Source organism: Panthera pardus, unplaced genomic scaffold (assembly GCF_024362965.1).
Source record: "Panthera pardus isolate Hobbes unplaced genomic scaffold, ASM2436296v1 HiC_scaffold_13, whole genome shotgun sequence".
Taxonomy (NCBI): Eukaryota; Metazoa; Chordata; class Mammalia; order Carnivora; family Felidae; genus Panthera; species Panthera pardus.
This window is the reverse complement of record NW_026526688.1, coordinates 116,620,842-116,635,093: the sequence shown is the minus strand read 5'-3', so window position 1 is coordinate 116,635,093 and position 14,252 is coordinate 116,620,842. Positions and strand designations below refer to the sequence as shown.

The window sequence follows — 14,252 nt, the reverse complement described above, 5'->3', positions numbered from 1 at the left end:
ACCTTTACACGTTGTTTCACCTCAGGCAATTTTTCTTCAACTCTTTTTGCTTACGTTTTCTATCTACAAAATGGAGGTCATAACAGCAACGTCCTCACGGTTTATGTAAGAATTGAATGATCTATGTGTAAAGCACTTAGAAGCAGCATAGAGTAAGCATTCAATAAAATGTGAGCTGTTGCCAGTTACAGTAGTAGCAATAGTATGTATGTATGTATGTATGTATGTATTTATTTATATTTAAATCCAAGTTAGATAACATACAGTATACTCTGAGCTTCAGGAGTAGAACCCAGTAATTCATTTCTTACCTCTGACACCCAGTGCTCATCTCAATAAGTGCCCTCCTTAGTGTCCATTTAACCCATCCCCCCTATTTTATTTTTTTAAGCTAATGTCTTTACTTATTTTGAGAGACAGCTAGAGAGCAAGCAGGGGAGGGGCAGAAAGTGAGGGAGACAGAGGATCCGAAGTGGGCTCTGTGCTGACAACAGAGCCAGATGAGGGGCTCCAACTCATAATCCATGAGATCATGACCTGAGCTGAAGTCAGACACTTCACTGACTGAGTCACCCAGGTGCCCCTGATCATTTTTAAGATAGAATAGATTAAATACGTTAGTTTTGAAAATTCTATCCCATAATGTATCAAAAAAAAAACCTTCTTGATCATTTGCATGATTACTTTCAAGAAATATTGGAAAATTTCCATCAGAATTTATACTTATAATAGCTTTCTTTTACTTTTTGAATTTTTTTCTGTATTTCATTATTTTGTTGTTTACCACAATTTGCTACTAGTGAGAGAAAACCAAAGAATTTTGGAAAAGCAAATAATAAAATATAACTTAAGGTTTATGCAATAGCTGAAATGTCTCTTTATTCTGAACCTATACAGATAAAATGTTTGTTTTACAACCCATCAAGAAATCTGTAAGTCTAGCACTATAAAGTTTCTTAAGAATGCTAGTTTGAGTTATTCAGCCTGCGGTTTCACTTAATTGATTTTAAAATCTTACTTTAGTGTCTGTCAACGTTTTCATATCTCTGTAAATTTATTGATACTTTCTCCTTTTGTCATTGGAAAACTACTCCTCGGCCATTATCCCCCTCCCCTAATCACCCCAAGGTCAGGTACCAGACAAGTAGGGACAGCCCTGATCTCCAAAGCCACTGACATTATTCAAGCTAGCCAGTCCTAAGTTTGCCCATCCTGCCTTGCCATCCCTTCCTGTGGGATTCCCTAATAAAGGCTCCTGCCCACATTTTATCCCACTCCCTCTGCCTTCTAACCAGCCTGGTACTTTCCCATGTGGCCCTGTGTGGGATACCTTCTCCTCTGGGGAACTGTGAGGAAAAAACTATCTTTCCCATGGCAATCATCCCCTCATCTGTTGGCTTCAGCACCCCTGAATAGCAGTAAACCCTACGTTTTAAAGCACCTGGATCTGGGGCGCCTAGATGGCTCAGTCAGTTAAGCATCTGACTTCACCTCAGGTCGTGATCTCATGGTTTGTGAGTTCAAGCCCCACATCCAGCTCTCTGTGCTGCCTGCTTCAGGCTCTCTGTCTCCCTCTCCCTCTCTCTCTGCCCCTCCCCAGCTTGTGCGAGTGGGCACACATGCTCACTTGTGCGCGTGTGCTCTCTTTCTCTCTCAAAATAAATAAACATTAAAAAAAAAGAAAACACCTGGATCTGTGTGCACCCATGTGAGAAAGAGAAAAGCAAAATGGTTGTGTGTCTCTAATAGTCTAAACAATCTTTGAAAAATTCTTTAAAATTAATAACATACTGATAGCATGCCTTTGGCTTTTCTTAAAGACATTTCAAACTGGTATAGTTTTTAGTTTAGGATAGCATTATGTACTCCTCAGATAAAATATGCATTTTTGCTTATATTTTCTTCTATGTAGAAATATAGATGATTCTATTCCTAATCTTTGGTTTCCCTACTATTTAAAATAATGACTCTTTTTTCTTTTCTATTTCAGTGAACAATTCAAGAAAACTTTATCGTACAAGGTAACCTCAAAAATTTCTAGATGTCTTTCTAATATACCTTTTATTCCTTCTTTATGTTTTTGCTCTCTCAAATTTCTAATGGGATATGTAATCTATAGTTACCTTAGAATTATTCATTAACATCTAATACGGTGTCGGGGTGGGGGGGTTGCTTTCTTTTGGGGTGGCTTTTTTTTGTTTTGCAAATCAAGATTAATGTCCAAATAGGTGGCAAGATTCGTGAAGGGTCTGAGAGTTTACCCTGCAAGCTAACATGTTAGCCTGCCACAGTTTCATGGATGCTGGCAGATAGGAGACTTCTGAGTCAGAAACACAGAGTAGCAGCCAGACTATCATCATTTTTGCACTGACCTCCTGAGACCCAGCTCCCACTGGGTAGCACAAAAAGGGCCCAGTGACACCCTCACACACAGTGAGCTGCATTACAGGAGAGGAAAACTGAGCTTAGAAAGCCAGATGTCTTAAGATTTAATCTTTAAGCCCTTTGCTCCAGAGGGAGACAGTGTGTAGTTTCCAAAGCTGCTCCCTATATAAACATCTTTGAGAAGAGGATCTAGAACACAGGCAAATTTTTCTGTAAAAGGTCAGATAGTTATAAATATTTTGGGTTTTGTCAGCCACTTAGTAATCTCCCACCAATTATACTTTGTCCTGGTCATTGTTGCTTTTGTTGTTGGTGGTTTACAATCCTTTAGAATTGTAAAGACCATTTTTAAGTTGAAAGCCATACCAGAAGAGGTCATAGTCTGCATCTGGCCTGCGGGCCACGATTTGCCACCCCCTGGTCTGGAACCAAGGGCACGAAGAAGGCATGAAGAAACACAAGAGACCCATGGAGAATTGTCTCTCAACAGTAGTCAGAACATTACATAGTTTTGAGTCACCACTCTGAGCAAAACAGTTTTCCAGCTTTCTAAATATCACTGGCTAACTAATTGGTCCATAACATGGCATGATGCAATACAAGAAATGGGGATGAAATTTGCCAGAAACACATAAATAATCCTATTAGAACTTGATAAATTACTTTAGATTCTTAGTTCACTTCTTGCACATGTATAAAAATATATGGTCTCATTTTGTGTGCCAGCACGCATCTTTCAAGATTTTTCCTTCTCCATCCAACAGTGAAGGAGTGAGGGACTACTTGTACCACCTTGGCACATTTATCTCCTTCACCTCTGTCTCCCACCCTCTCCTTTCCCCTCCCACCCCCACATCTGAGCATACACAGATACCTATGGAGGGGAGAGGAACTTGAGTGTTCATGCTTTCATCCAGAACCAGACTTTTCTGGTCTTTCCCTATTGGATTTAAAGTTTGTATGTCTTAGGGAACTATAGGGTTTTGAGGGAGACATTAGGACCCCAGGAACTTTATATTCATAAGACTCAAAACACCTTACCTTTCTCTTACAAGGCCCTGCCAGCCTGCCAGTAAAATAGACAATGAGTTGAAAAATAAACACAAATTAGGTCCCCGTTTTTAATCCATCTTTGAGGGATGACAGCTAAAAGCAAACTGAGAGGATGTGTGGAAAAACCTAGGGCAGTGGAGACACAAGGTGCCACAGTCTCGCTGGCTAGAAAAGAATACAAAATTTCTAAATAATAGAGACAGGGCACCCAGTCTCTTCCAGAGAACAGAAAACTCAATCATCTTTGTCTCCCCTTTCTCCCACACCCCCAAAAGCTGCTTGGCCACCAGCCCTTTTGAGGGTCTGGTATAAAAGCTCTGGAGAGAAGTCTCAGCTTCTTGGATACTGTGGCAAGATGGTACCTCAGTATTTCTTGACTTAACCATGATGGGTGGCCTGCCAGCCAGAATTAAGTGCAGGTAGTGCCCATATATATTGAGAGTCACTCTGGCCGCGTTTTTCTCCACAGTTCAGTTCACCAGCAAACCTTTACTGACTTCCTACTATGTGCTGTCCCCTTTCAGAGTTTAACTTCTATTGGGGAGAACACGTACACAAATAATTCCAGTAAAATCTGGTGATGCTTATAAGGACAAGAGAAACAAACCCCATCTGAGATGATTGCCTCACCATTAAATGGCTTTTAATTTTCAAATGCCATCAAGACAAAGGGCATGCTTTTTCTTGCCTTTTCTTCAAATTACATCATTCTAAATCCTTCTTGTGCCCCTTTGTTGATGCCAGTTCATGGCTGCTTAATAAAAGTTATTCACTTGAACTATTTTATTAGTGTCCTACCCATTGGCCACGAAATTTTATAGTGAGCATTACAGTGTTTTTTTTAATAATGCATAAAATTTGAGACAGAGGTAACCCCTCAAAAAGACCTAACATCACACAGTCACTTCAATTACCTTATTAAAAAAATGGAGGCCTCGATTGAATGTACAAAAGACTAAGGGAACAAAGAGGGATCGGAGTTCAACCGTTTGCTAAGTTGACAGGTGAGATAATTTACACCCTTGGAAACTGCAGCTGTTCTGAATGAACAGTTGTCATGGGACATTGAAGTCATCGCCACTCCGCCTGATCACTCACCTGTGGCTGCTTGCAGATTTCATAGTGCCTTACAGACTCATCAGCTCTCTGTCGCTATACAGCCTTGTTCTTTTTTGCATTAAGGCAGTTTTTCCTAAAATTAAGCAGAACAACCCTTTCTCCCACTCTCTCAAGTCATTGTTATGGTTGGCCTGAAACCCGAAATCGATACAGCCCCAGAAGCCTTTGGGAGTGAGAGGAGACAGAGTGAGCCAGCCTCCTCTCCTCCAAAGGGACAAAGGAAGAATCTAGAAAAGCATAGGAGTAGCCAGCACTTTGCTGGGTATCCCAGAGAACTACAGAAACCACAGACAGTGATGATCTTCTACAGTATGTTAGTAGGAAGAAAAACCACTGAGACTGTCTTCTTGGAGCCACTAACCCGAACCCCAACCCTAACCCTAACCCTAGCCCCACGTTCCTGAGATTCAGTTTTATTACAGGAAAAATACAAGTGAATCTTAGGTCTTTTAGTTTAACACATGATAATCACAAATTGTAACTATATTTGAGCTAAGAGTAACTAGTGAAATGGCCCTGAGGATTTTCCTTGCACCTGTTCCTAAGAACTGCATCTGAGGAACAGTCTGCTTGAAGGGAAAAAGTTACTGACTGCCATTTTCTGAAAATGTGTTTCTTTTAGAAGTATCATGTATGCAGTACTTTATTCAATTAAAAATGAGTGGTTTTTATAATTTTCACAATTTTGAAGCAGAAAAATAAAATAGACTCACATCCTATTGCTTTATCTTTTAGGAACACATGATTCTGTGCAGATTTGCGGATCAGACAGCTGTCCAGCTTCCAGCCCAGCGAAGGCTCATAGGTATGTGTTTTCACAGAGCAGCTGGTAAGTAGATTATATACAATATGCCTAGGAATGAATGGACTGGCTCTATATGGGGAAAACTGGTCCATTTATCAACAAGGAACTAAAGTTTGTTTTTCCCAGAAAAGGCAATCCATATTGAAAAGAGCTTTGTAACTGTAAGAGTATTTTATCCCATTTTTGTTAACATTAATACTTTTAAATTCATTTTCAATATTTGTACATTGTGTAGAATTGTGTTCTTACTGTTATGAACAAACTGAAGGATCTGTCAAAAGCCACACAGGAAAATAATAAAGATGGGAAAATCAACTACGCATGCCAAAATTAATGCATTAAAAAATATGTAAGCAAGGATGATAACGTTTTCTTTCTTGGTAAATGTATACTTGTGTATTTTTAATCATACACCAGTTTATTTGACATCTGTAATAGTAAGCATTACCTTGGAATTGGAAGACCTACAATAACATTTCAAGTTTAAATAATGAATTTAAAGTCTTATCCAAGACTTTGCTTTAGAAAAAGAAATCGCATGTAGATGGACAACAGCGACTAACAGTGCACATTTAAGCATTGAGCTAAATGCCCTTACCCATCATCTCAGTAAATTCTAATGAAAATACTTATGGGATATGTACTTTTATTTAGACTTTACAGATGAAGGAACTAGGACAAAAGCCTGTCCAGGATTCTTTACCCAGTAGATGATGGAGCCACACTATGAACCCAAATTATTTGATTCCAGACATGAAGCTCCTATCCACTTTTGCAGTGCCCCCCAGTTATGGAGTCACATCACTGGAAGGCTGGATTCCAAAATTAGGGCTTGAGATGATTGAATGGAGTCAAAAATAAAGCCCCACATTGAAGGCCATCATAGTATATTGGAAAACAGATGGCTATTTCCTTGAGCACCAGATGTGGTAATTAGCTTACATCCAGGAACTGTATTGTATGAGAAGTAGTTATCTTTAAACTCTAAAGTCAAAGTCAGCATAGCAAGATACACACAGTGAGAGAGGCATTTGAGACCTGAGGATGAAGGAAGAAGTGATTTCCTTCTCTTTCTCACACTCTGGAGCATAAACATATGGAAAAAGCTCTTCCTCTTTCCTGCATGCAACCTCTGTCCGTTTCCCACTCTTTTTCTCCTCCTCCGCTCCCTATTCCCAACACTTTGAGTTCATCGAGTGTACATTTGAATGTTCAGGGAGCGCTGGAAGGGAAGTTGCTGGAGTTGAACAGGAGGAGTAGCATCTGGCATAATCACTGGCATGAGGGGAGGGAAAGTCAGGTTCAAAGTCATAGACTCCATCAAACTTCAGCCTCTGTACTTTGCACGGGGCATACTTTTGTTCTATGAACATTTTAGGAGGCTTCCCAGGCCCCAAAAGGTAGACTACCAACAACTGAATTTCAGTTGTAAAGATACTTCAACATGTGAAAACATGAGATTCTTCTACGTAATAGAAAAGGAAAAATTAACTGGACTGGGATCCAAGCCAAGGATAAATGAACTGCAGTGTAAGTCCAGGGTGGGTACTGAAGGAATGCAGGGCATCTATTCTGACAGAGAATGTTTCATTTTTAAACTTAAGAGTAGATGGGCGTGGGGGGAACCTTTACAGATGTCTTAAAGGACAAACAGTATTTTAAGAGAAACGTCAGCCACACGGATATTGATGAACAGCGGGTGATTTCACCTGAATGGAATTCAAGACATCTCTCTTTATATCATTTCATTTCTAACATAGCTCATCCTTTTTGGCATAGGGGCTTTTAAGGAAAAAGTACAAAATAAATATTTTAAACCTGAGTGTCTTGTTGCCAATTCTTACCTACACATTTCACCTTCCACTGTTTTTCTGTCTTCCATAGACAGGGTTCTTCTGTCTTCCATAGAACTTCTCTGTTTCAGTTATCTGGCTTCACTTCTGAAGCTGTGTAAGTCTAGCAGTTTCTGCAGACATTCAAGTAAATTATTTAAAAATAATGTTCAGTCATTATTATAATTAGGAGGGAAAATGGAAAGAAGTTCTGCATAGTCAGTAACCTTTTGGAGGATGAAGTTCATATATTGAATTTAGAGGAATTGAAAGAATAAAAGTAAACCATAGCTTTGAATATATTCAACTTCAAATCATTTTTATTTCCAGACCTACCTTTAACATAGAAATTAGCATTGGCCAAAGGAACACAAATTAGCTGCTTTGCCTGCCAGGCAGGTTTTCTTTTTTGTTTTCCAAAGATTACACAGAAAATTGAATACCACTATTTTACAGGGATGCAGGAGTTCTGAAAATTGATTATATTACACTCAACCTGAAATAACCAACACACTAAGAATTTTCGCAAATATTTTCCATTTCTCATTTTCCTTGTCCTAAAAATTCCAGGTTCAAATGTAGTATGTCTTTCAGATGTCTCATTGTTAGCATGATACTTCAAATATTATTGAAGATAGATGTTAGTTTTCCTTAATATTACAGGTAATACATTTTCATAGGGAATGCAGAGACCAGGTCTTTAAGTGTACTTTTAACCAAAGTGGGAAATAGGATCTGTAGTCTATATTTAGATGTATTTATGAATACATATTAAAAAGTGAACATTCTCTAAACCATTAGCAGACACAAATCTGTGAAATGTCATATGTGATTGTCTTGCATCCATACCGATCAAGAATGAAGTTGAAAGAGACCAAATGGGTCTTGGGAACAAATAGCATTCCCCATGTACTTGTGGATTTTATCACTGTGTAGAGTCCCTTAGACAAACTGAAATTGCACTGTTTGATGTAGGGTGTCTCATGATACCATTTTTCTGTATTTCAGGAAAACAGTGCATGTGCCTGGTGGATCTGGATCGAGCAAGAGCTGCAGAAGAACGTGGTTACTCCGTTCAAGTAATATCCATGGAGCCGGAGAGCTGCTCTCCCAAAAATAACATGATCGTGGGAGTCCCCATTTAGAAGGAGATATTCCCATTTGATGTTTTGCCATCCGTTTTCATGATGAAAGCCCAGTGGCATTTAGGAGGTTCTTGGCATAACTAGAAAACAGCATTAGCCATCTTGAACTTATTGTGCTCAGGAAGGAGACCAGCAGGAAAATCATGGAAGAAAGGCTGCCTGCAAAGCATCACAAATGCTCTTGTAATGTATGATTAAAGGACCGCTGGTTTTCATAGTGAGAATCCCCTGAAGTCCCAGCTGCCAACAGAATAATACTCGGTAGTGGAGGTTCCATCCCTAGAATAACAATTTCCTTCTCAGCTCACAGCTTTTCTGATCTTGCCAATGTGATGTTCAATTCAAAACAATGAATCGAAGCCTTTATAATCATTGCAGCCTTTGTAACCATTTAGATATTCAAATGGAGGCCACAACTAGACTCAGTGGGGTTTGCTGGTTGGCTGATTGTATTTTTAACAACTGGTCTTTTTCTATAATTTTAAAAAATATCTCATCAGGCAATTACAGTATGGTTAACTTTTTAAGCTAGGGCGAGTTGGATTTGTATCTCATTTCATACACTTCCTTGAATATATTTCCCATAAATTACCAAATGAGATCATCACTGGTTCAAACATTTTATATGAAGACATAAAATAATTGCAGTAAATTTCCCATTATGGAAACATGTAACTTGGACATAAATTCTAACTAATCAGTAAACACATTGATCGATTGTTTCAAATTTATAAATAATTATTGAGGATCCATTGTTTTCAAGACCTGGCCTACATTCTTCGAAGGGTACAAAGATGAGTTACAAGAAACATGATGCCTTGTCTATGGAATAATCATGAAAAAGAAAAATTAACGAATTAGTTAAGTTCTGTATATCATAATATAATGTATGGTCACAAGATTTGTTTTCCAGGTATCATATCTTTTAGTTACGTTATTTTGGTAAGACGTATTGAATATAGATTGGAGGTGGGAGGAGGGCAGAATTTGGAAGCTTATTTGAGTATTTCTCCCTTCTCACATTCTCCTATTCCACTAGCCAAAGTTTTGAAAGACAGATGGCATGTCCTTTCTCACATGCTATTAATTATTTAACTTCTACATGTCCTAGGTTATTCCATCTGAGATGAGATTTATTTCATTGATTTTGATGTTTTCAACCCCTGTATGACACATACCAAAAGGAAAAAGAACTTTAATAAACAACTCTTTCCTCAGTGTGGGCTAAAATGTAGGAATAATTTATTCAGAGGAGGGAGGGATGAATTCTTGTTTTCTGAGATAAAATTTAAGAAAAGAGTTAATCATCAGCCCTGAGTATTTTAGTCATTTTTACCTATAGACACACCATGCTCTTTTATCCTGGGCTTTCTTTTTTAAATGAAGTTATAATTTACAGACAATAAAATAACAGATTTTAAGTGTCTAGTTTGAGAAGTTTTAACAAACTGCCATGCAACTGCCACCAGAAATAAGATATAGAGTATTTCCACCAGCCCAGAAAGCTCTCTGACATCCCTTTCTGTTCAGTTTCACCTACCCCACAGACAACCTCTTTCTGATTTCTATCACCCTCTATTTTTTCTGTCTGTTTTCGTCTTTCATATAAATTAAATCATTTAGTATGTAGTCTTTTGTGTCTGGCTGCTTTTGCCCAACATGGTATTTTTTGGGAAATATCCACATTGTTATGTATATCAATAGTTTCTTCTTATTCTTAAGTAATACTCTATTATATAAATTTATCAGAATGTATTTATTCATTCTCCTATTAGTATTTATTTGGATTCTTTTCACTTTGAAAATATTACAAATAAGGCCTATGAATATTTTTGTACCAGTCTTTTTGTGGACATATGTTTTCATTTCTCTTGGATAAATACCTAGTAGTAGAATTGCTGTGTCATTAAATAAATGAATGTCAGTTGCCAAACAACTTTCCAAAGTGGTTGTACCATTTTATATTCCCACCAGCAATGTATAGAAATTCTAGTTCCCCACATCCTCATAACATTTGATATTTCAGTCTTTTTTACTTTAACCATTCTAGTGGACATAAAATAGTATCTCATTGTGGTTTTAATTTTCATTTCTCAGATGACTTAGTGACATTAAGCATCATTTGCAAAGTTAATGTTTAAGTCTTTTACTCATTTTTAAAATTAGGTCATTTGTCATTTTTTATTGATGGTTTATAAAGAGTGCTTTATATATTCTGGTTAAGAGTTCTTTGTCAGATATATGTATTGAAAATGTTTCTCCCAGTCTGTGGCTTATCTACTCATTTTCATAATGATTGTTTTAATTTTGAGGAAGCCTAATTTAAGTGTTTTTACTGGTTAATATTTTCTGTGTCTTCTATAATAAATCTTTACCTACTCTGGCATAATGAAGATTTTTCCTGTGTTTTCTTACAGAAATGTTACGGTTTTAGCTTTATACATTTAGGTCTATGACCCATCTCAAATCAATATTCACATAGAGGTAGGTAGGTTTTGAGGAATATACATTTGTTTTAGCACCATTGATTTAAAAACCTTTTCTTTTCCCATTGGATTGACTTGGCAACTCAGTTGAAAATCAATTAATATATACGTATGAGTCTATGAAGTCTTTAGTCTGTTCCATTAATTTTTTTGATTACTGTAGCTTTATAGTAAGTCTTGAATACCAGTTTTCTTTTTCTTTTTTTAAAGATTTTAATTTTAAGTTATCTCTATACCCAGTGTGGGGCTCAAACTTACAACCCAGAGATCAAGAGTTGCACCCTCTACTGACTGAGCCAGCCAGGCGCCCCACCAATTTTATTTTTCATTGTCCATATTGTTTTGTTGTTCTAGATCCGTTGTGTTTCCATATAATTTTTTTTAATTGGCTTATCAATTTCCTTAAAACAAAAATAGCCTGCTGAGAATTTTGGTGTTGTCTAGATCTTTAGATCAGTTTAGGGGAAATGAACATATTAACAATACTGGGTCTTACAATCTATAAACCTAATATATCTAGCCATATATTTAGATCTTCTTTACTTATGTCCACTAATATTTTATAATTTTCAATATAGATGTTTTATTTATTATTATTTGATAGTTTTGATGCTGTTACCTAAGTTTTTTACGTGTTGTGCCACTACTCAGAATAGCCTCCTCTTATCCCTCCCATTAACTTAGGCTCATTCACCCTTCTGCTCTTAGACCTGACCTCCCAAGGGAAGCCTTTCTTAACTTCCCTGGAGTTAGGTACCTGTTACAGAATGTGTGCCATCTGGAGGAGTCTTCTTCACCCACCCCAATTGACTCAAAGCACCCCCCTCCCAAAGACCATATGTTAAGTATGGAGAATAAAAAAGGAAGTGACTCCACTGTTTTCCCACCCTTGTTCTCAGGCGTGGAATTCTCCAACTGTGATGGCTGTGGCTAGTCATAGATATGGGTATTAATGATTGCCCTTAGGGCATGAGTTTTCTGTGTAAATCCTTTCCAAGGCTCCTTCTCAGCCAGGGCAAATAAAAGAGGTTGGATGCTGGCAGCAGGAAGGTTGTTGCAATGACAACAATCCCAGCAAGTGACCTGGTTTCACCCCTACACTTGTCGATCAAAAGCAAAGCTGCTCCTCACTGATCTCTCTCCCCCACAGTTGTAATATTAGAAGCCAGAGATCATCTTTCATTGACTTTCAAGCCTGGCTCAGAGATAGAGATGTATAATTATTAATGACTAAACAATTTTATCTTATTTAGGGAGACATTTCAGACATACTAGAAACCAAAATGTTTTCAGAGCACACATGCAAAATAGCATGTGAATAACAATAATTAAACATTTCACTTCATTCTCAAGATTCTCACTGCAGGTGTTATCCTCTCCATGGTTCAAGAAAATTGCCATTAATAGAATTTCCACATATACATGTTTTTCTATTGGCTTTCATAATAAAGTTAGAGATACGTTCCTGTGGAAGCAATATAATTAAATCATTAAAAAGGAAGCAATACTTTTTTTTTAAGTTATAATTTTTAAAAAACAGATTCTCGGGGTGCCTGGGTGGCTCAGTCAGTTAAACGTCCCACTTTGGCTCAGGTCATGATCTCACAGTTCATGAGTTCAAGCCCCGCGTCAGGCTCTGTGCTGACAGCTCAGAGCCTGGAACCTGCTTAAGATTCTGTGTCTCCCTCGCTCTCTGCCCCTTCCCCACTCATACTCTGTCTCTCTGTCTCTCAAAAATATATAAACATTAAAAAAATTTTTTAAAAACAGATTCCCAATACAAAGTAGTTAGGCATTTTTTTCATGTTTATTTTTGAGAAAGAGAGAGAGAGCGAGCAAGTGGGCGATGAGCAGAGAGAGAGAGATAGGGAGACAAAATCCGAAGCAGGCTCCACACTGTCAGCACAAAGCCCCACATCACAGGCTCACACTCATGAACCATGAGATCTTGACATGAGCTGAAGTGATTGAGCCACCCAGGTGCCCCAGTAGTTAGGCATTTTTGAATAGATATTTTTTATGCACCAGAAATACATGTCTTTAGAAGACATGGCTAAACAAAAGGAAAATTTTTTACATCACTGTTACTACTTTGTTTTATATCTTCGTAGACTTTGCTTTATACACAGACACACAGAGAGATGTAACAAGCACTAATTCAGTATTTAATATTTGCTAGGCACTATTCGAAGTCCTGTGTTAATAATAACTCATTTGGAATCCTCATAATGACACTAAGAGCTAGATACCATTAATGATCTCATTTTATAGAAACTAAGGCCAATGTTTCACCGGAAGAGCAGACCCAGATATGAACTCCGCTAGTAATTGGGAGAGCTTAGAATCTATTTCAGGCTCTTTAGCAATCCTATTGGGATTGGCTGAGATATGCTATAGTAACAACATCTCTCTGCCTTTTGAATTTCTACATAAGAAAGATGTATTTTTCACTTGTACTATATATCCATCCAAGTCAGCTATGACTCTGCACCACATTATCTTTACACCTGACCAAGAAGACTTTTAGGAAACTAGCTGGTCTCATGGAAAAGGAAAACAGACGTGGCAAACTACCAGCTAGCTACTGCTCAGATTCTGCTCAGATGTGATATACTTCACTTCCCTCATTTTGTTGACTAAAGCAAACTACACAGCCCCTCCAGCATTTTACAGAGTGGGGATGTACAACCTTGGTTACAGATAATTGCAAACAATAATGTACCACCAACAGTGTAGTTGAAGGAGGAAGAGAAGAGGAGGAAAAGGAAAAGAAGAACAGAAAGAAAAGGCCATTGCATCTTCCAGTTTAGAAATAGAGATTCTGAATGCAATTAGAGTAGGGCACTTTATTGAATCCATCAAAGAGAAAAGACATGTACTACATGCCTTGTTCTGTGGACCTTTCATACTTACTTTTGGAAAAGAACTTTCCAGAAAAACACTGAAAGGAGTTATTTTCTATTATTATACAAGATTGGAGAAACTTATTAAACTGGAGTTTCAGATTTGCAAATTCTGCATCATATATCAAAGTGCTTGATCTGTAATGCCAACTATTCCTTTAGGTAAGTATGAGCTTTTATTCCTATGAATGTATGATGATTCGCATTCCTACACCCTTAACCAGGCATTATCAAATTTTTGCTTTAATCTCGGCCAATTAGATAGGCAAAAATGCTATTTTGTTTTGATATTCATCCTTGAAATCCTTCATGTGATTGCATACTTTTCACATGGTTATTGACAATTTATAGTTTGTGAATTACCTATTCATGAATTCATTAAATTAATCAACACATCTATTGATCTCTTGCTTTGAGGCCAAGTATTGCATCCATATTTCTTTTGTGTGTGTATGTTGTTTTTTGTTTTTGTTTTTTGAGAGACAGAGAGAGTGCAAGGAAGCCAGGGGCATAGAGAGAGAGAG

At 37.6% G+C, this 14,252-nt stretch overlaps 1 protein-coding gene across 1 annotated transcript in view; it reads left to right on the top strand.

Moving 5' to 3' along the window:
• Nucleotides 1-10,728, top strand: part of GSTCD (glutathione S-transferase C-terminal domain containing) — a 131,548-nt gene extending 120,820 nt beyond the window's left edge. Inside the window, exons 10-12 of the mRNA XM_019416459.2 lie at nt 1,991-2,021; nt 5,293-5,362; nt 8,203-10,728. Coding sequence (XP_019272004.1) covers nt 1,991-2,021; nt 5,293-5,362; nt 8,203-8,339 — 238 coding nt within the window. The 3' untranslated portion in view covers nt 8,340-10,728. The remainder of the gene's footprint in view (nt 1-1,990; nt 2,022-5,292; nt 5,363-8,202) is intronic.
• Nucleotides 10,729-14,252: the final 3,524 nt, after the last annotated feature.